The 23,285-nt window shown below is 40.1% G+C and overlaps 1 protein-coding gene across 3 annotated transcripts in view; it reads left to right on the top strand.

The window, feature by feature from the left end:
* The window catches only part of TANC2 (tetratricopeptide repeat, ankyrin repeat and coiled-coil containing 2), a 266,147-nt gene that overhangs the window by 29,705 nt on the left and 213,157 nt on the right, over positions 1 to 23,285 (top strand). For all 3 annotated transcript variants that reach the window (XM_063459359.1, XM_063459358.1, XM_063459357.1), the window contains exon 3: positions 6,759 to 6,856. In XM_063459359.1, the coding sequence (XP_063315429.1) occupies positions 6,790 to 6,856 (67 nt within the window). In that variant the 5' untranslated portion in view covers positions 6,759 to 6,789. The remainder of the gene's footprint in view (positions 1 to 6,758; positions 6,857 to 23,285) is intronic.

The following is a 23,285-nucleotide window of genomic DNA, read 5'->3' as shown; positions in this document are numbered from 1 at the left end:
CATGGAGAGTCCCTGGTGGTCCCAGTGGTTACAGTGAACTCTAGCCCCTATCTCCAGGGCTAGAGTTCACTCTTGCGAGATTTGGAGCGTTGCCGTGGTAACCACGGCAGCGCTCCGTGCTTGCGAGAGAAGGACCCGGAGGAGCTGCCGGCTGCCAGCATAGTGCCTGCGGACCGGGGAGGGAGATCACTGATCTCCCCTCCGGTCTGCAGGCACATTGCAGTGCTGGCACTTGGACAATGCCAGCCCTGCATTAGCCGGCAGGGGAGAATCTCGGGGGTGGGGAATTGCCCCGTTGCCCCTCCCCTGGATCCGCCAGTGATTGAAGTGCCTTTTAGAATGTTGATACATATGAAAGAACAGTAAGATAATGTGGGGGAGTGTTCATGTAAAGTGTTGGTAGTGGGACAGGAAGCCCAAATCAAGATTTAGTCCTCTATTGTTGCTGTTAAACAATTTAATCAATCTGGCTTGGTTTTTCTTTCTTGGTTAATTTTAAACCCCCCTTTCAGTACTCTGATTTTTAGGTCCATCATTGAGTGGCCAGCCTGGGTAAAGTGGTGTCCCACAGGAGTGCAGTACGATTCTTCATTGTGGTGTTTAATGGAGTGTCTGTGCATATTCATTATGCCGTTCAATTGCTGGGTGGTTTCCCCAATGTAGCATTATAGGTGGCATTTGGTGCATTGAATCATGTATACCACATTGCCGGATGTGCAGGAGTATGAACCTTTAATGCTGTAGGTTTTGTTGTTGAGGGTGGCTGTGTTGTCTGTGCATATGTGCTGACACAGTTTGCAGCGAGGTTTTTTTGCATTGACTGGTTCCGTTTTCTTTATTCTTCCCATCAGTGGGCAGCTTCCTGTTGATTAATTTTTGTTGGAGGTTTGGTGGTTGTCTGAAGGCCAAAATGGGTGTTTCAGAGAAAATGTTTTTCAGAGTCTCTTCTTCTGTTAACATTGGTTGTAGGTCTTTAATGATTTTCCGTATTTCCTCAACAACTTGGTTGTAGGTGACCACAAGTGGCACTCGAGTAGATATTTATTCTCTCTGTACTGTGGCAGGCGCGTGCGTGGAGTTTTTACAGCAGAGTTGATTTGTTTGGTAATAGTTTTTGGTTTGTAGCCCTTCTGTCTCATAGATTGGGAGAGTACATTTAGATGGGAATTACGGCCATTAGGATCAGAGCATATGCGATGGTATCCAGTGGCTTGGCTGTAGATGATGCCCTGTTTAGTATGGGAGGGGTGCAAGCTAGTGCTGTGAAGGTAACTGTAGATTGTGCCATTGTTACATGTCACAGTGGTGTCCAGAAAACTCACAGATCTAGTGGAATATTCAATTTTTAGTTTGATTGATGGATGGAATGTGTTAAGAATCCTGGAACTGTATCAGTTTTTCTTCGCTTTCAGTCCAAATATTTAAGATGCTATCGAAATAGTGATTCTATTTGTATGGTTTGGTGTGTAGTATTTCTATGAATCTCTGTTCAAGATCTGCCATAAACAGATTAGCGTATTGGGGTGCCATCTTAGTGCCCATAGCAGTGCCCATGGTTTGTAGGTAAACCTCAGTTTTTTTTTTTTTTACTGACAGCGTAGTAAATGCACAGATCTAACTTATCATAAACCATGTACTAGTAGCTGATTTTACAAGCAACGTCCGATATTCTCCTACGGTTTCATTCTCCAGTTGAGGCACAAGCTGACCCATGTTTGACTTCCCTTATTTTAGCAATGTTGTGTTTATTTATTTATTTTTTCTTCCCTTGAAGATTACAGTATCGTGTTACATCTTACTTTGTCTCCCTCGACCAGACCAGCTCAGCAGCTCTATCTCCCGCCCTTCTCCCCCCCTATAGCCGCATCCACCCTGCTGGCTACATCTATTTCTCTAAATAGATTTCTTGGCTGTTTTAAGGCCTCTCCTGGAGAGATAATTACAGTCCAATAAAACTACAAGTGGCTGGCCTGTTGAAATGTACAGGGAATTGGAGGCGGGAGAGGGGGGGTTGAGGTTGTTGGGTTGGGGGGACAGAATATAATCCTGTGTCAGCTATACTAAGATATGAGCGGACAGGCCATTTGGGTGTTTATTGCCTGGGGAAATACAAGCCTTTAACCTTTTAGACAGCAACAACAAAATATATATATAACTGAATGGAACAAGCTCATCTCATGTCCAGAGTTACTTCTGAGTATGGTATCAAAGTTAACCCATTGAAGATAAGCGACTGGTCAAGATTTAAATACAAACCTAACCTTTAACCTCAGGTTCTTGTATGGGGCAGCCTAGTTCCCATTTCACTTTTGTAGAAAAATTCTGAAATCCGTTTATAGCTAGCATTAAACGTGTCTCTTTTGTACCCAGAAATACGACGTTTGACGCGGCACAAGAAATCTTTCTATGCATCTTTTCAGGTTTGTTTTAGACCCAACAGTTTTTGTTTAATCATTGTCTCCATAAGAAATTAAAGGACCACTATAGTGCCAGGAAAACATACTCGTTTTCCTGGCACTAGTGCCCTGAGGGTGCCCCCACCCTCAGGGACCCCCTCCCGCCGGGCTCTGGGGAGAGTAAAGGGTTAAAACTTACCTTTATTCCAGCGCCGGGCGGGGAGCTCTCCTCTCCGCCTCCGATACTCCCTTTCGGCTGAATGCGCATGCGCGGCAAGAGCTGCGCGCGCATTCTGCTGGTCTCATAGGAAAGCATTTACAATGCTTTCCTATGGGCGCTTGCGTGCTCTCACTGTGATTTTTCACAGTGAGAATCACGCAAGCGCCTCTAGCGGATGTCAGTGAGACAGCCACTAGTGGATTTGGAGGCTGGATTAACCCTATTATAAACATAGCAGTTTCTCTGAAACTGCTATGTTTATAAAAAAAAAAGGGTTAATCCTAGAGGGACCTGGCACCCAGACCACTTTATTAAGCTGGAGTGGTCTGGGTGCCTAGAGTGGTTATTTAATGATTTAATGACCTACTTACGGCTTTAGTAGGTAGTAGTTACAATTGCGTAAAAAAGAGAGAAATTGCAAGGGAATCAAAATAAAGTTTGGCAAGGACAACTTCTTACTATCACAACTATTACAATAGGCTGTAGTGTTTACCCCTTAAGGACCAAACTTCGGGAATAAAAGGAAATCATGAAATGTCACACATGTCATGTGTCCTTAAGGGGTTAAAAAAAAATTATTTTATGTAAACGCAACGTGTCCCTTTTAATGAATGTTCGGTTATGTTTGCTGCTGCTAAAAGCCAGTCATTGCAGAGCAGTTTGCATTCTGGACACTAGTGGGCATCCCCACCCCATAAAACATGACTTTGGTCAGGAGAGAGCTGAATTAAATATAGCAGGCGCTCCTGCCCTAAAATGTAACTCCCACAAGTTCAGGCAGACTAGATTGTGTATTAAAGAAATCACGGTTGCATTTGAACTATACAATTACAGTTGACTGCTTTATTATTATATTTAAAAAAAACTCTTGTTCCCTCCCAGTTCGCTTCTTCTAAGTACGTAATTTTAAATATAATCCCCCCCATTTCTTTTCTTGTAATCCTTGCTTAAAAACACTGCCTGAAAAAAAAAAAAAAAAAAATATATATATATATATATATATATATATATATATATATATATATATAGCGCATTGCTATGTATTTTTAATTTTATTCTCACCTGAATAACTTGGGTTAGGAACAAGTTTAAGCGTTGAGACCGTATCAGCGACAAATAGTATTTGCGTTGTTTGAACTCAGACACAGGACTTTTGCCAAGTCGGGGACACTCCGGTTTAATTAAATAATTCCCAGTGCTTGTTTTTTTTTTTTTTTTTAATTAAAACAAATAAGATTTTGAACAAAGATGCTGTGAAATAGACAATAACTTGGGCTTAATTGCATTTTTTTTTTGCGCGAACCATTTACCTCCGTCATTTAGCTTTGTATGGAAGAATTTAATCCTGCCAGCAGCTGTGCTATTGCTTTTTTAGCACAACTTTCTAGGTGGCAAATTTTTCTTTTGGTGGGCTATCTCGCATGTTCCTTAACCCCTTAAGGACACATGACATGTGTGACATGTCATGATTCCCTTTTATTCCAGAAGTTTGGTCCTTAAGGGGTTAAATTGCCACTCTCCGCCTTTTACTCATGACCTTCGTTTTGAGGTTAAACTGCGTGAAATTAGCAGGTGTTGTCACAACATGAGTAGATCACAATTTAATGTTCATGCTGCACACCGCATGCCAGTCATTGCTGGAAACTGTAAAAAAGACATTCACACACCTTTTTAGGACTCATTCTTTTGAATCATGTAGAAAGTGTTTTACCAGATAAAATCTATTTTTTCCCCCCCGCAAACTGTAAAGTTCCAGGAGTATATTCAAACACATGTAAAAGAATGGTTACACAACAGTAATTGTGGTTTGATAGTTTAATAGAGGCAGATAATACCCTCCCCCCCCCCCCCCCCCCAAGTAAGGAGTACTTCTTACCTGAGGTCCTTTGTATACAGCATTTAATTATGCATTTTTCTCCTTGCGGTTATATCTAAAAAACAGCTTGCAATAGCTGCAGTTCTGTTGTCTGCAGCCTTTGCAAACCCTCCCCTTCTAACCCAGCCCAGGCTTTCTGTGGCTGTCCATTCATCGACTTCCCAATCAGCTCAATGATAAGTCTTTGCAAGGCAGGTGCTCTGGGCAATTGCTCCACTGAGCTAACCAAACCAGGAAGTAACAGGACTGGTTGTCAGACTGACAGTGTAACAAGGTTAATTTATAAACATGCCAATTAGTATTGAAATCTGCATTTGTTGGGGACCAACTCCCATAGCTTTATAATACAAATTTCCCAAAATGTGTTGCCGCCGATGCTGGGTTAAAGGGACACTATAGTCACCAAAACAACGTTCGTTTAATGAAGTAGTTTTTGTTTATAGATCATGCCTCAGAAGTCTCATTGCTCAATTCTCTGCCATTTAGGAGTTTAATGTCTCTTGTTTTTATCTATGCAGCCATAGCCACACATCTCATGCCTGTGACTCACACAGCTTGCATAGAATTTTTTTTTCCCAATCAAATGTAACTTACTTTAGACTTTTTTTTTTATCTCCTACACTGTAAACTGAACTTTAATCACACACAGGAGCCTCCTGAAAGGTCTAGCAAGCGATTGACAGTGCAGGAGAAGAGAAGTTCTAAATTAAACAGACTGTGCAATAAATTAAATATAAACATTAGATGAATCTTTACAGAAAGTGTTTAGGAAGGCGCAATGCAAGTCACATGCAGGGAGGTGTGACTAAGGCTGCAGAAACAAAGTGATGTAACTCCTAAATGGGAGAGAATTGAACAGTGAGACAGCAGGGACATGCTCTATATACCAACACTGCTTCATTAAGCTAAAGTTGTTTTGGTCACGATAGTGTCCCTTTTAGTTTGTGCCAATACTCCGGATTCATAAATGAAGAGCATGTTTAGTTTGTTTTCGTTTTTTTCTGTTAAAATGTTTTTATTTTTATTATTTTACTTCTTTTTTTTTTTTTAAACAATAATGATGTGCAAGATGTAATAGTCCATAGTCTCAAAATTGTCATTTAAAACTTAATATTTGTAACGTTCTCGCTTAATATATCTCCTTGACTCATGACCATAAGAGTTTGAAACTGAAAACTTCACTTTTTATAAAATGAAAAAATAAGAGACATTTTACGACAGTTTGGACTGTCCCTTTTACACGTGGAATTTGTCAGCCAGACAGTTTCTGTTGCTGGATAGTTCATTGTATTTAGTATAAATCTGCAATATTAATAATTAATGGGCACAAAGGTCCATTATTTACCATATGTAGATTGTCTTGTTAGAAGTATCAAGATTTAAGTATTTATATTTGTTCACCTTCCTTTTATACTTAAAGGGATCTGCTTGGCATAGTTACCATAACCACTACAGTGCCATTTGGTGTTTATGGTTCCAGTAGTCCTTGGGCATCCTCCTAAGGTTATCTCTATTTCCAAACCGTTTCACACTGATCTTGCTGTGTGGGGCATCTGCAATCCTCGTGGTCTGAGTTGATCATACTAACTCTGTCAGATGACACCCTAGGCCAATGACTATTGCTTAAAGGTAACTGTAACTGCTTCATCTCATTGATGTGGTATAATCTATGTCTCCTGGCGCCTTTCTGTTATTCAGCTTTTTTTTTTTTTTTAACGCTAAATGATAGTTCCCAGCAGCCTATCCTCTCTGTGCTGCTTGGTCTAATGAGGAAGCAATGGATGACTATGATTGTCAGTTGAGCGTGTCAGCTGACTGCTTTCAGCCTATCACAGTGCCTGTTGATGGTATGAATTGGTATGGTTAGAAGAATCTGTGTAGTCTCTGCCTTATCCATACCTCCAATGGGAGCCAGGCTGTGGGTGGCAAAGGACCCTTTAGTCTGAAACTGCTCAAAAAGAGCACTGTAATCAATTTAATGAGATTAAATTAGTGGCAAATGACGCCAAGGGATTTATGGCACCACCACGATAGTGCACTGTTGTGGTAATGGTGCCTAGAATGTCTATTTAAGAAACCTTAAAAGTGATATTGGATCATTTTATTCTCTCTCCAATGCAAATCTTTTAATGTATGTTACAGAAAATGTTTCTGTTTTCCTGATTGTCAAAAATAACCTGTCTGTATTTTAATGCAAAATAAATGATTGCCCTTGATGTCTGCCTCATCCTGCTCTCACCTTTCTGTACAATGTCTTGTGTTTCAGAGTATCAGCTGACGTGGGTCCAATATTAGACATGTTCCGCAACAGTTTGAAGATGCTTCTCAGTGGCGGTAAATCAAACCGGAAAAACAGGTCCAGCGGTAAGAGACTAGAAAGCAATTCTGGGAACGATAACACTCTTTTCATTTGTTTAATGATGCTGACATTACTGAACAGTTAACACCTTGGTGCCTTCGGGGCTCTTGACTTTTTTTTGTGTCTGTCTGGTCACCCCAGATTGTGAGATAAACATTTAAATAAGCTTAACACATAGGGAACTTTTCTCAGAGAATAGAATTTGACAACAAACCTGTTATTGTCTGAATCCTCTGCAGAGATTCCAATATCTTCTAAATTAAGTGTTCACAAAAAAATAAACAAACAAACTTGCAGAATCTTCAGAATTTTTTGTTTGACTTTATGAGTAGAATTCTGCAATTTTCACTGCGGTTCCCATGGGTAGAAGATATGACGAATAGTAGGAAATACATCTTCAGAAGTAATGGCTCTCTATTTGACAAAAATTTAAGTGTGTTTATTTTAAAGTCTTTGGATAATTAAAAACTTAGTTTGCTTATATTTTTTTGTGTCTGAAACTCATCAGTGGTTTTCAAACCAGTCCTCAAGTCACTCCTACCAGTCCAGGATTTAGGGACTACCCACTTGTGTCAAGGTGTTTTTTTTTTTTTTTTTTCTTTTCTTTTCTTGATAAAACCACCTTATATACAACTGGCTAATCTCTAAATCCCGGACTAGTAGGCATGCCTTGAGGACTGGTTTGGAAACCACTGCTCTACAGCATGATTACGTAGAAGTATCTAAATGTAGTTGTTCTTCGATGGGATCTGTGTTTGGATTTAGCAAGATCCATATGGTGGGAAGAAACCTCTATTGACCTCTGATTTCATGGTAGCTTTTTTTATGTTTGTTAGATATTATTCCATTAAAGCAGCTCTGTCACCTTCTGATGTTTTTTCGCAAACTTTCAAAGGCCCCTGGTGGTGACTGTTCCACTTGTAGTGCGGTGGCCTCGGAATGCAGTGGAAGGTATGTTTTACTCACCTGAAACTGTTCCTTACGGCTGCCACCATCTTGATCGGGTTTATCCTGGCGCGTCATCTGCCAGCAGTGACATCAGTGCTTTCCTCTTGCGCGTGATGCATAAAGGTCTATATATATTATCCCATGAGACAGCGGGACCATGCCTTTTTTTTCCCCCCCCAGAGCCTTCATACTAAATTACATTTTTATTGGAATTACATTTTAGCAGAAAATTGCTGGGTTTGATTTTTAATTTGTCTTCTTTTTTTTTTTTTTTTTTTAACCTAAAATGTGAAGTTCCCTGGTTGATTCACAACCATTTCTGTTCTTGAATAGCTCCACCAGTTTAAAAACGCAACAGTAATTTTACTTTGCGGTTATTTTGTTATTTGAATTTGAAGAAGGCAATTTGTAGTTTCTGTAAAACTGAGGGTCCCCAAGTCTGCCATCGAGAAACCTTTATTACCCAGACTTTAAATAGAGTGGGGGTCAGCACCCTACTACTGTATGTTAAAAACATCAAATTATTACTGAAAGGGACATTCAAACTGATAACTTTGAATGGATAGTACCCAAATAAAAATATATACCCCCTATGTCAATGTAGCCATTTTATTATTAATTTTAGTTTTGGGGGTTCTATTTAAACATGACTTGCAATAGCTGCAGATTTCTTGTCAGCAGCCACTGAGCTAAGTAACCAGGAAGTGACATGACCGGTTGTCTGATTGACAGATGGGTGGGGAGGGGTATAACAATGTTGAAATGATCTAGGGGTTTGGAGTGTCCCTTTAAAATCCTATGCCTATGAGCCCTCAACAATCTTGGAACAACATTGCAGATAATGCTGGTGCCTAATAAGCAGGTTAAAAAAAGCCAAATATGTTTTCACCTTGAATGTTTCTTAAATGTTTTCATTTGAAGCTGTTTCAGACATACTTTAGAACACAGTGAGTACAGGACGACAGTGTTGTAACTTGTTCAAATATTCTCAAACATCTGCAATTTCTAGGTCTGCTAATATTAACCTAAAGGGTCTTAGTATAATGTGCAATTCTCTCATGCCGCAGCGGGAGGCAGTGTTTGGCCATTTTGAGTAATCAAGAGAACATTTTGTTACCAAGAGCTGTGCTTATCATCTCTGCTGTGGGTGAATTTGTGGCTTGTACAATGTGTTCGTGTCTGGCAATCTGAATAGCGAATCCGTCCACAGCTCCTTCCTACAAGTGATAAATATTCCTCTGTGAGCCCACCCCAGCTGGCCCCGTGTACAGGCGACACTGTGTCCCTTGTAAGATCTTGCTGTTGGAGCACATTTTACACGTGCATGGTTGTTTAATGAGTTATGCAAAGCGATTTTTTTGAAAACACTAGGATTGGTTTCTCAACCTAGGAGACGTCTAAAGGTGTTACATTTTATTTATTTATTTATTTGGCTGATAAATTAGGGTTATTTAACCACTGCTGTGAAGTAGGCACAGGTATCCTGAGTCGGAAATGCCATCAATATCTTGTTTTATCTCTACCTGCTAGATAATATGAACAAGGCTTTATTTTCCTGCATTCTGCTGAACAATAGCATGCCAAGGTCTTAATCACCTGGTGGGAGGGGGCGCATTCCTTAAACAAAGATCTGCCTATACATTCCACCCCATAACTGACAACAGGAGTCTTCTAGATACATTGATATAGCAATTGTATGTTAACCCTGTGTTTGTGGCATGCTAGAAAATGCAGTATGTTCTTGGTGTACTAATTTTTTATTTTTATTTTTTTGTTATAGGCGATCAGTGCATTGTTTGTCACTTTAAAGGGACATTGCAAGCAACATAACTGCTTCATCTCATTGAAGTGGTTATAGTGTCTGGATTCCCTTGGTGTTGCCCTTCCATTCATTGTTAAACTGCTTTTTTAAAAAGTTTTAATGTTATTTGAGAGTCCCCAGTAGCCAATCCTCTCTGTGCTGCTCAAGCTAAGAGGAAGCATTAAACTGAGAGAAAACAAGGAGAGTCAGCGCTAAGCTGCCACAGAGAAATCTATAGTACTCAATAAACGGCTGCACACCTTAACAGAAAAGGAGATTTCCCTCTAATCCCCTCGTAGAGGGGAAGCATTAGCCTGAGCAAAAATGGGCATCTGTGATTGGCTGAGAGTGTCACCTAACCGCTTTCAGCCTTTAACAGTCACCCTTTCTGGTATAAATGGGTATGGCTAGTACAAAGTGTGTAACCCACTGCCTTAGCCACACTTCCAGTGGGGGCGGAGCTACCACAACCCATATAGTGTTTAAAGGGACACTATAGGCACCCAGACCACTACAGCTCATTTAAGTGGTCTGGGTGCAATGTCCCTGTCCCTTTAACCATGCAATGTTCGTTATTGCAGTTTACTGGGGGACACTGCCGCTGGAATCGGGGAAGTAAAGTAAGGGGTATTCTAACCCTTACTATGCTGGGGGGTGGGGAGGAGAGTTATAGTTCTAGGAATACAACTTTGTATTCTAAATACTATAGTATCCCTTTAACATTAAATGGAGGATCAGGGGACCCAAAGCACTATCACCAATTCAATGAGCTGAAAAGGTTATATTGCCAACAGTGTGCCTTCAAGGATTAATCATATAAATTAGAAACCTCTGCCTTGTGAAGAATTACTTTAACGTGACAGGACATCAGAGTGAGCGACTCTTTTCTAATTCCCAAGAAGAATGCATTATTTATCCAGCAGGAGATGAGTTAATTGCCCGACTCCCTGTGCCTTTGCTCCATAGAGGCAGCATATATGTATTGCTATCTGTATACATTACATCACATCGCTGCAGGCCCCATCAGTCTGGGACAGGCCATACCAGTCTTGTTTTCCACTGGCAAGAAGGAACAGGCACTACGGGTGTTTTGTATAACTAATGCTGCAGCCTCTAACACATATAATGATCCGTGTGGTCATATTCGGACCTTTATGGTGTGTAAAAAGATGTCAGAGTAGGTTGTATACATGGTGGAAGGTGGCAACTCTCTGATTCCGTTCTGATACTTTCACTTTTTACGTAGCACCTGTAATGCTGGATACATTGCAATATTGTAAAATAATATTTTTATTTTATTTTTTTTTTAAAGTTCACTTTTTCACCAACATTGTTTGTGGCAAATTATGGTGTGGCTAAAGCACTAGGTTTCTAATTTGACTATTTCGTCCTTAATTCTTCAATTCCATTGCCAGTTCTCCGCAAGTTTACGTTTAGTGAATAAACCGTAATGTGAACTTTTAATTTAGGGAAAATGGTTTTGGGTTCTTATAGATGCACTATAGTGTATGTAAGTACTATTATGGAGAAGACTATAGTATGCTACAATGTGATTTCTTCCAAAGTGGATTTTGGTGAGAGTACCTGGGTATTTTTTGGGTGGTTTTGAATCCCTATAATTCCTTGATTGCTCTCAACTTCAGTCAGTTCACAATGAATTTAAAACTCTCGAGAGCAGGTAGAATCGTGGAAAATGTAGGAAAAGCAGAATGAATTTGCATCAGATGCCTTTCTATGCCATTCCAGAAGAGTTACTCCTGTCACCATGACACTTCAGTGATTTGAAGCTGTTGTGGTGATCTGTAAGGGGAGCTTTTCGCTATGAACTTCTGGCATCGTCCTTGGGGCATTGTTGGCCAGCCCAGCATACCTGTTTCTATGTGCCACATCTGAAAAATAGTTGTGGAGAAAGGTTTCTGTTAGAAGCTGGGATGGGAAATGTAGTCCACAAGCATTTACGTTGGAAGCTAATTTATCACTAATTTGGGGGTTTACAAGTTAGTTTTTTTTTTTTTTTTGTTTTTTTTACTCGAATGTATATTTTGAGAATATTGTTTGTGTTTCTGGGAACGCGGAATGTGCGTTCTTGTTATGGTGCATGCTGATTGCTTGTCCGACCACAAATATATCTCGGATAATTTGCAGCATTGTTTGTTTTTCACACAGTTTAGTGCGCAGTAAAAGCGTCTAGTAAATGCAATTTTCTCCTCTTTAACTTTGTAATCAAAAACCCGTGTTGGGCCATCATTTCAGTGTGTGCTTTTGAGGGCTTCAGTTAAGAGACTTTACTGGTGGTTTTTTTTCTTTTTTAGATCTCAAAGTGGCATGACGTGGTAAACTCACATGACTCATCACTTTTCCTAAGTATTAAAACTCATTACCAGCACTTTCATGAAGCATTGTTTGGGGGTTTGTTCCCATATTCTGCTATTTTGGAAGAAGGTGTGACTTTGCTGTCAAAGCTTTAGGACTTAAGTTCCACCTCATACCACATTAGACAATGTTTGGGTAGTGCCCCACCATGATCACCAGCCGTCACTGCTTGAGTGCCTTGGTGCGTTCCTATGACCGGTGAGCCACAAAACACTTCTTTATCAATGGATACCTTCTTCTGTCTCTGCTTTCCCTCAGACTTATACCAGAAATATATTAACAACAAAGTATTTAACCAGGAAAGGTACGTTGATTACTGCGGTTTCCAAGTACGTCATGGGAAAGTTACTTTTGTCCAACATCCAGCGGATGTTACCATCTCCCTATTCTATGTAGTCTGGTCAGAAAGCTCTCTTTAAATAAATGAACTTCACTAAAACAAAAAGAACCCTGCCCCTTACAGCAGGAAATAATCCCCGGTGGCAATAATGATAAAGTTAGGGAAGAGGTAGATTTCACGGCACTGCTCTCAGTGTTGGGCAAATTTTCGGCAGATTTTAAAGATTTCCTTTGGGAAGTAACGTGCTGGTTTCTTAGAAGATCTTTACATTTTGGGGTTCCGTGTAAGTTCTTGCTACAAAGTTGTTTTTTTTCCAGGTGGTTCTGTTCAGAGAAAACTTCATGAGGAAATCCTCAACTGAGGACTTACTTTTATTGTTCAGTCATATCGGCACCACCTGCGGAAACTGCCTACTAATGGGATCCTGTGCCTGTGAAGTATGTCTGAGAACCAAGAATGGTGCAAGGTCTTGGGGTGTCTAGGGATTCTCTACAAGTTGTAGACTGGGAGTGGCACACATGGACATCTCTATGGTGCACAGCTAGCTAGCCTTTAGGCTCCTGGGAAATGTAGTCCAGTAACATCAGCAGTGTGTACATTATCAATTTCTGAGCTATACAATCTCACTGGAAGATTTCTAGGATGGTTTAAACAAAAAGCACCGTTACAGAATTGAATGAGTGTTGCAAAATTCTAACTGTTCGCTCAAGGCAGTAAATTATAATGTTACATAACGGGACAATGGGATTATTGAATATTCTGTTCCGATTATCACATATCTGTTGCAAACTGATATGGTGATACAGGTGGCCTAATTTTTCATGCAGTAGCACAAAGGATAAGCCATAAATCTAGTCAAGATCAAACCGTCTAAAATATAAAATCAAATTTATATGGGATTATGGACATTCTAGAAGAGATACGAAAAATGAGTATTCTTAACTACTTATGCTTTATTATGCTTATTGATATATGCTCTTTATTTATTGGCTTTTTTTTAAACACATGCTATTTTTGTTCCCCATAGTCTTTAGAATTTATAACCTCAAACGCCTGACTTTAGGCAGATTCCCAAAGTAATATTTAATAGCCTGTTTAATAGCATCAGATGGCATTTGCTGTGGGCATCTGAAATAAGAGGCCATCTGTATTATTTCTTTGTTTTAGGATAGAATTGTACAGAACTGAGAATGTTCTAGGATTCCAGGTCTGTCTTCCTTTCTTTGGCCATAAAAGGTCTTTTATGGGGGGCAGAGGGGGATTACCTCCATCCGCAAAATGGGATATCTCTGCAGTTTCTCAGTATTAAAAAGACACCACTCGTGAAATGGGCTGGGCCAGATGTTTCTTGGTCTCCTTGCCTGTCCACATATTTTTACAAACAGGCTACATCATTTTGTTGAGATCTCTATTTTTCTGTGCCAATTTGGGATACCTCTGGATGAAGAGATCTGAAACGTTCACAGATACAAAGACTAGTGCAGACAATACACAATACAGAGAGAGAGAGAGAGAAGAAAATATTTGTTAGTAGTGTTTTAGGTGTATTGCAAAACCAGGTAGAGATTCAGTAGATCTCCGAGCCTTCACCTTGTTCCTTGTTTCTAACATCATATACCAAGTGACCATTAATGGATGTGCACAGTTAGTTGCTAACCAAGTCTGTTTCAGCAAATGGCCTGTTACTCCTAGCCTAGGCAAACTTATGTGTTATGAGAATTAAAACACACAGACTCACGGGGGCTTAAATAATTAAAATCATGAGTTTATTCTAGGTCAGAAGTTTGACGTTGCAGAACACTGACGTTTCAGTGCTTACCAACTAGTGAAACGGCGGCCTTCTGACTTAAAGTAAGATTTAGATTTAAATTATTTAAACCCCTCGGGTTCCTTGTGGTTTGCTGTGCGTCTGATTTCAACGCCGAGGATAACAACCAGACTTATAAATAACTTTTCATTGATTCCTACGTGGTGAAATGGTGAGCAGGCTTATTCAGAATTTCAATTGCTCAGTAAACCATTTCAGATGAGCAGCAGGTGTATGGTTTGGCCTGGTGGCTTCTCAAAGTCATCAGCTCTTACTGGTCTATCAGGGGAGCAGAAAGTCCGGGTCACTGGAAAATTAATTGTTCTTTGTGCTCCCAAGAGTTATTCCATTCTAGAAAAGAGGAGGTCGATGGATTATGACATCGTAATGCAGGTCTTTTCATACTTTTCATGAGCATTGCAGTGCACTGATCTCCTGCACAACCCTAGAAGGTCATATAGACCAATTATCTGGTTAAAATAGAACTGGGGAGACAGTAGAATGCTCCCAAACACTTGTTACATTGTTGCCTCTGATAGCAAGTTCAATCATGTATACATAGGCAAAGCAATAAAACATGATGGATCAGATTAGACTAAAGGGTAACAGTGGGCTTTGAAAAGGTGGTGGGTACCTACTTTTTTTAAGTATTTTAAATAGTTAAAAACTCCATATTTAAACAGTGGCATTGTTTTCATTCCGAGGCGTGATCTTTTACAAGATAAACATGCCAGTCAGGTTATTGCCATCGTATGCAGTATAATGTACATTGAAACTTGGCACGCACAACATTACGGAGATCCATATTATATATTGCTCAAGGCAAAGAATGATGTGAACATAACATTTGCAATGCATCTAACAGCCATTCTCGAAACACCAATGGCTCGCCTCCTCGCTCGCCAACTGTGTACTGGGTTCAGGGGACATTTCTAGAGCTGCTGAAGAAGTGAATTTTTTTTTTTTTTTTATATTTGCTGCGAGGCAAAGCATGGATACTCCTACATATTTATTAGCAATATTGTGAATTCTGGCACGTTGAGAGCCGAGTTTAGGCAACAATTGTCACAAAATAACACTGCAATTGTAGCCTAATGTTTGGAACGTTTTAGGTCACCACCACATACAGCAAATTAATATTTTAAGGGAGAGGTTATTGAACCATAGTAAAGCCACCCGGAAATGTCATCTCTATGAAGTTATCTGGGGGCAGTGGCCCTGTTGTGTTACATTGCAATGTTTTAGAAACTGAAGTGTTTGCATTAAATGGTTAAATTCACCTCTGGTGGCTATCATACTGAAGGCCTCTAGAGGCGATACCAATCTGACGGAGTAAAACTCGGCGAGCTTGACTGATCCAATGTTCTTCCGCGCATGTGCACTAGCCTCCCAAACAAATGGTCTCTATGAGATACATTAAACTCCAAAGGTTATTTAGCATGAAACGGGGATTAGTTATGTAGCGGGAGGCTGTCTATTCATGCAATATGTACATTTTTGGAAACTAATGCTATTCATTTAAGTCTAGTTATGGCTAAGGGGAAAAGGCTCTGTCTATGGAGATTGCGGTATCCTCCATAGACCTCAATGTTGCATTCTCGCGCATGCTTGAGATTACAATACTGACCTGCACTCCTGGCTGCTGAAACACCATGAGCTGAAGAGGACCGTCAGGAAGAACATGCGGACAGCTTCAGGCAAATAAAACTTACTTTTGACAGCTCCCTGCAGCCACTGGACACCCATCGGCAAAGTCACTGTCGGGGGTCTTTGCAAATTATGTTTTAGATGTTCAACTGCATTTCCCATAATGAGTCGAATAACTGAGCATTATGAGAATTGTTGTCTGCAAAAATCTGCATAGTCCTATCATTTTCCCATAATGCATTGGTGACCGTCCTTTTTAGCTTTTAGTTTTTTTGAAAAAAGTTTTTTCTGCTGTTTGTGGAGGTCATTTATTACGTTATGTTATTTATGTTCCCCTCTGTGCCCCTTTATTGTCAGTGTTCTTCATTAATGTCAATTTAAAACCGAGATCCAAGTTATTTCCTCAAAGGGGAAGCAGGCATGTACAAGGCTATTCAAGGCCAATCTAATTTGTAGATGGAAGGTTAAAAAGCTGTGCAGTGGGAACTCCAGCGAGAAATAGGTCACTGCAATCACAAGGGTGGTCTTCAGTGTCGGAGGCTGCACAAAAAGTCAGTTTCAATAAGGGAACCGCAAAGACTTGGGATTTGGCAAAATGAGCCATTAGTTAGTTTAGCATCGGTCTGGTTCACCAAGCATTCCGAAGCCTTTAGAAAAAGGAGTGAACAGGCGCCTTAGCTTGCCATTATGATGGGATAGAATTTTCTAAAGATGCAATGAGTCTAAAGGATTTTATATTAGGCTGGTTTAATTCGTGATGCACCAGCATTTTCTGTAACGTGGTAATAAATCTTCATTTTGTAACCCGTTGAACATCTTGGACCAAACTGGTTGAGTTGGAGAACTTGGAGATTATTGGAGAATATGCTGATAACTAGTTTAGTGAATATATCCCATATTGATTAGGTAGAACATTTTTATTTAAACAAAAAAGGGTAGTCCATATCTGCCACCATTTTGACAATTTTTGAAGTTGTGAGATACTTGTATGTTTAGGGGTAGTTATTTTGTAGTTGACTTAAATATCGGGTTTTGAAAACATATGTAAAGAGTTAATTTTAAATTAAAAAGAGCATCTGAATCCACGTCTGCGTTGAATATCAAGGCTTGGCCACTGGGTCCTGGCACGTTAGTGAAGTTGCATGCAGGTCATTGGCAGGTCCAGGGGGAGGGGGAAGCCGATGCTCTCAATATGCAGCCCTGCTATGTGCCTTTACAGACCGGATGGGAGGTCAGAGATCTCCCCTCGGCCCACAGGCACATTGCTGGCAGGGGAGGGAGTGAAGCCCCCGGGGAGCTCTAACCTGCAGCTCCTCCGGGCCCTCCTCTCGCGAGAACAGAGCGTTGCCGCGGGTACCGTAGCAATGCTCCAGATCTCGCGAGAGTGAGCCTGAGCTGCACACTGTACCCCCTGCACACACACACTGTACCCAGACACCAACACACCGTACCCGATACACAAACTGCACCCCTCTCTCACACACACTCACTCACACGCACACACTACTGCCCCTGTCCCAGCAGACTCTAGGTAAGTTGTCAAACTTTTTAAAACGGTTTGATTACTTATTCTTTGAGGGCACCACGGCACTCCATGCACCAAAACCACCACATAGAGCTGTAGTGGTTATTGTGCCTGTATTGTTCCTTTAAATCAGGGCTGCCCAACAGGTAGATCCTCAGATGCTGTATGACTACAACTCCCATGATGCTTTGCATGCCTTTAGAATGACAAACTATCATGGGAGTTGTAGTTCTACAGCATCTGTGCAGACCTGCTTTAAATAATCTACCAGTGCCCCTCCCGAGATTAGGTTCTGGATCCACTATGTATGCAGGTATCCAGGATGAGCCATATTGCAAAGCAGGAGATGTCATCATGGATGAAGGAATGGCAGGGCAGAGGTCAAAGCTGGAAACACTCGACCTTGGTCCCTAAACGTGACAGCTCTGTACAAAGTTCAGAAACCTGTATAGAAAAATGTTGTGCGAAACACAGGACTCTTGTGGGGTAAAGGAAAGAAGGTGAGAAGAACCCCTTTAACAAGACCTACCAGAAGAACCTTGAAAATAAAGACTGTGGTTCAAGACTCACTGGCCTTATCAAAATCCAAGGAAAATAATAACTAGAAATAGCGTGTGTTCTGACATACACATTCAGGCAGTATTGTTTAATGAAGACACCGAGCATCATATATAAAGGGTTAACCGTTCTATGTATTAGCAAATGGTGCATGCCTGGAAACGCAGGCAAATATTTTTGTACATAACCCCTACTATCCCAAAAAGTTGGCTTTAAGTAAAGGTTTCTTAGCTAAACTTTCCTTCTGTAGGGCACAGTGTGCAACTGGCATTAACGGCAGTTCAGACAAACATTTCCTGCTTTAATATATAAGAATTTGGGGACCTACGTAGAAAATTAGTGGATTATTAGTAGTGATTAGTCAAACCTACTATTGCTTTAAACTCCTTTATGCATGAATATTTTATTGTTTAATGCTGCTTTAAGTCTATTTGACTGCTGGAAGGGTGGATAGAGAAAAAGAAAACTGACTAATTTAGGCTTTTGGGGAAGACCACAACATACATTATAGCTGACGGCAAAGCGAGCATGGTTGCCAGAGATAAGGACATCTAGAGTACAAAACACACCCACGAGGGATTTTGACATCTTGAATAAGATGAACAGCACGTGGGAACATGCAGAAAGAGGATGAAGATGTTCGATATTAAAGCTGTGTTCTACGGAGTGACTCTCGGGATAGAATAATGATGAAACTCCGTGGTTACAAATTTGAGAACAGAATGTGTGTTAAGATAACATCAGTATGCCGAGGGCCTATTATTACACAATATACAGGTCTGGATGTGGAACAAGCTGGTCTATGGCTGAAAATACTCGAAAATATTAGCATTTAGTTTAACCTATTTGTAATCCATTTATTACCATGAAGTCCTGTAGGACAGTACAAGTCCATTTATATAAAATAATTGGGAAAGCAAGGAGATACAACTAATTGGGTCTAATTGATTACTTTGGGTTTACAGTTATCTATGGAGGTGGGAATTCTAAGATGTCAATAATAGAAAAGTGGGGCATATGCTGTGGAAACAAATTGAATCCGCAGTAACATTCCATGGTTTCCATAGAACTTTTTAAAAAAAAATTTTAAGCATCATAAATGCATTGCAATATCCCAATCTTGGTGTACGGCTTCACACTTGCATTTCTGCTTTGAAAACATTTTTGTATATAAAGTGACAATAAAAATGGCTCGTGTTATTACAAACCGTAGAATTTAGTCTAAGCCCAAGAAGTTAATGAATGGTCTATACTACATTAAACTCCAAAGAGAAGCCGAATGGTGTGAATTTGTCCAAATTGATTTGTTTCAACCAAAAATATGCTATGTAAAACCACTTTGACTATTTGCAGGTCAATTATGTTATTTCAGCTGGTTTTACAATTGCATTCCTGTGCTGTTTGATTAGCTGCATAAATCGTCTACATCCCTGTGTTAGTTTGCTAATTTAGCCATTCATAAATAGCCGTTTTTGCAACCAATCCCCTTCATTTCTTCCATCCAATTCCCCTGATACAGCTTATTGCTACTGCCCCCCATAGCCATAAGCCCCTATAATCCTATGTCATCATAACACAACCTTAGCCCCCGTTAATGCTATAGTGGTGCCCAAACCTTAAATCTCACCAGACACTATTTCAACTATAGAAATGCGTTTTATTTCCTATTGCGCAGTCATTCACCTGTCATTCGGTCACAAGTTTTTGTAGCTCGGCTGCGTAATATCAGGATTCAACTCACTTCTTCTTTTGTTTAGTAGATAGTGAATAAAGGAGACTGGACCAATCATTGACCAAATTTACTATAAAAAAAAATTCAGCATGTGGTGGACAGAAACCATAGTCTGCACACTACACCGATGTGTGCTTCTATCTAGTGTCAACCCCGAAGGGGACATGTTTTCGTACGTGAAATCATTTATTTGCTGATAAACCAATTTTACGATTGCCATTCTCAACTGTAATTGTTTTATTGACCTTGGAAGCATGAAATGCTGTCAGGAATACAACTTGCAAACCTGAGGTTTGAACAGGTTTATTATAAACCTATTACCAACCATCTCCCCATGAAATGGATCATTCATATGTGAAAGAACCATTCATAATAGATGGAGGTTGGTAACAGGCCAATTAAGGCAGGGTATATAAATTGGGAGGAATATAAAGCTTCTTTCATTAGCCGATCCAACTGTAAAGCCAACTCTAATGGAACAGGTTTTTGGTGTAGAATTTATTAGTGGTATAAATGAAGCAGATTTACAGTTTTTGAAATGTTCTGGATGGGGGAGGAGAGGAATTCTTGAGGGTAAATAATTGGCTAGAACAGCTGTTTAATGGTAGATAGGTGAGATTCATGGACTGTTTGGACACAACAAACGATAATAAAAATTCCGTGGACGCAGTTGCCAATGTTCTGTCTCTACGAGGAGCGTTACTTTGTGGGATTGTGTGATGTATGATTCTTGCAAGGAGACGTAGTGAGCGATTTGTGGCTGACAACCGACCATAAATATCAATAATATGTCAATTAACTTTAAACATAGTGGAGAGGGGATGGTGTGGATTGCTTCGGAAAATTCTTTTCATAGAACAAATTATTGAAAATTGCAGATTCTTTTTCTTTGTCTGTTTTTATTAATGCAAAGCCAGCAAATTACACAATACTGATTGAACCCCATCTATCGCTATCTAACTAAGGCTTATAAATTGATAAAGTCTTGGTCAAGTTTGAATTGAGAACATTGTCGCGTTACTGTAAATGACTCCGCAAGTGGCTGAACTCTCTGTGTATATTGGCCCTCCCATTGTTTTCAGTGGAAGGACTGTGCATAGTCCACAAAGTTCTGCTCAGCAGAGGTTCATGGGATACACTGCCAAGTAGATTCATTCATGAAAACGGGATGAAAGCTGCCGTGTAATAACTTTTGTTAACAATCCCCCCCCCCCCCCTTTTTTTTCATGAATGAAACAACTTGGCCACTCTCATAGAAAGCTACAAGTGAATGCCTCTAACTTGTAAGTTGTTTAACTACTGTACAAGTAATAATGTGACTGGAAGATGAATCTGCCTCTGTTCTATTAGTGGGTCAATGTTTGGATAATGGCTGCAATATAATTTATTTTTTTAATTATTATTTTTGTAATTCGATGCAATAATAACAAAGTGAAAGCTACGCGAGGAAAGATCCCATTTTTACCATAAGCTGTGCAAGAAGCCTTGCTAGTTATGGTTTATGTAGTATCTTCCACTCTGGCCCCAGGTGATGAAAGTTTACAACTCCTCGAATCCTTAGAATGCAATAGATGACCAGAGGATCTTGGGAGTTGTAGTTTAGTACCATCTGGGGGGGGGGACTGAGTTTACGGTGCCTGCTGTAACGCACGTTTCTCTCTCTATTAGACGCTCTTCTCTCTTACTATGATCGAAAACACATTTTGAGTAGAGAGGAAAGGGTAAATACAAATGTAGCAAACTCATATTTCTATTCAACACCAATGAAGCTTAAGACTGGCTCAGTTTGTAGCTTTCAAGGACAATGCTCTAAGTCTCATATTGAAAAACGAGGAGGATGAGACAGTCGCTGGGCCAGGAAGGATGATGAGTCATGACAAAGCGTGTTTTTCTGTAGCAATTATGACTGTTCAACAAGGATGATTTAAATGCACAGCCTTGGCCTCGGTCCTCTTTATCAGCTGCCACCCGGCTGAATCCTTTAACAAGTCAATACCACAGAAGATCCATGGAGATTTATACTTTAATAATGTGCTCTAAGCTCTTGCTGATAAAAGGGACAATGTTGTTTACAAGAGAAGAATCTGTAACTTGGTTTTGGGTGGACTCAGATGACATAACCTACCAGCTGTGCTCTTACATTGATCTACTCGTACAAGATCTGAATGAATGTCCTCCTAGGCCACCGGCTGTATGCAGAGCCTGCTGATAAGTTTATTATAGAGCTGTGTGAGGATAGGAACAGCCTTCATTCTTATCCTGAACATCCTTATTTCTTAGAATGTCTAGCCGTGGGGAGTAGCGGGCCTTTTAGATTTCCAATAATTCTTTTCCCTTCTCATTGTGCCGATTACAAGGGCCAATTTTGTATCTACTGCTATTTTGGAAGAGTTTTGTTATCTAAAGGGACACTATAGCCATCAGAACTACTACAGCTTAATGTAGTTGTTCTGGTGAGTATAGTCAGACTTCAGGCTTTTTGCAGTAAACACTGTCTTTTTAGAGAAAAGGGAGTGTTTAGATTAGAGCCTAGGGACACCTCCAACGGTCACTGCTCGTATAACTACTAGAGGTGCTTCATGGGGGCAGTGCTGCACAGTGACATTCAGTGTCTCCACTCTGTGCATGGAGACACACTAAGCTTTCATCATAGAGATTCATAGCTTCAATGCATCTCTGTGTGGAGATGATGATTGGCTAGGGCGGTGTTTGGCTCCGCCCCCAACATGTCTCCTTGACTGAGATCATCAGAGTTGTACAATCTCAGCCAATTCAATGCTTTCCTATGGGAAAGCATTGTGTTTGGCTGAGATCATCTCTTCTGATGATGGCAGGAAAAGAGTCTGATGGGGATCGGAGCCAGCACCGGCAGACTTTGAATAAAGATACAATTTTAATATCTTTAGGGGTCAAGGGCGGGCTAGGGGCACTAGATTGTGTTTTTGACACAATGGTGTCAGGAATACATGCTTGTGTTCCTGACCCTATAGTGTTTCTTTAGGTTTTACCTCTTACTAATGATGACTGCCTTACCTAAGTTTGATAGTGGTCGAGGCGAGACCATGGCCTATTAGAGATGCAAGTTAGGGCATCCTTCCCAGGTACCTATTAATGGAGACACCTGCCACAATTAGCCTTGTCATAGGCAGGTTTGGTAAATCATTTAATTTGTTTGGATCAGGCATTACCAATTTAATCAAACACTATGCAATGTGCCTGATCTGTATTTACACAGGTGATGTAGATCAAAAGTCACAAACTGCTATATATTGTCGGAATCTCAAACACATTGCATGGTTATAAAGGGGTGTAAATCAAACCGATTTTATTATTTTATGTGCCTGGATCAAATTACACATAGATTATTGATGAAAGAGAATTCTCATGCTTATCAATGCCCTAATACTGCCGCTAATAACCTGCTGTAGGCTTCAAGGGATTCTTATATCAAACACTAGGAATAAAATATATTCTGTTTTTTTTGTTTTTTATTTGGACCAATGCCGGTTAGTTTAGCTGAGCAAATTGACACACAAACTATTCAGCAATATGTCACAGCTCTATAAATAATATAATATTTCAGTAATAGCGAAGTGAGTGTTGTTTAATCAGACTTACTGAGTTTCTGTACAGGAATAAAAAATTTTTTTTTTTTTAAAAAAAAGCTCTAGTTAATATAGAACTCAATAGCTGGGCATTGCTA

The sequence above is a fragment of the Pelobates fuscus genome, chromosome 6 (genome assembly GCF_036172605.1).
Source record: "Pelobates fuscus isolate aPelFus1 chromosome 6, aPelFus1.pri, whole genome shotgun sequence".
NCBI lineage: Eukaryota > Metazoa > Chordata > Amphibia > Anura > Pelobatidae > Pelobates > Pelobates fuscus.
The sequence above is the reverse complement of the archived record's forward strand: the minus strand, read 5'-3'. Positions and strand labels throughout refer to the sequence as shown.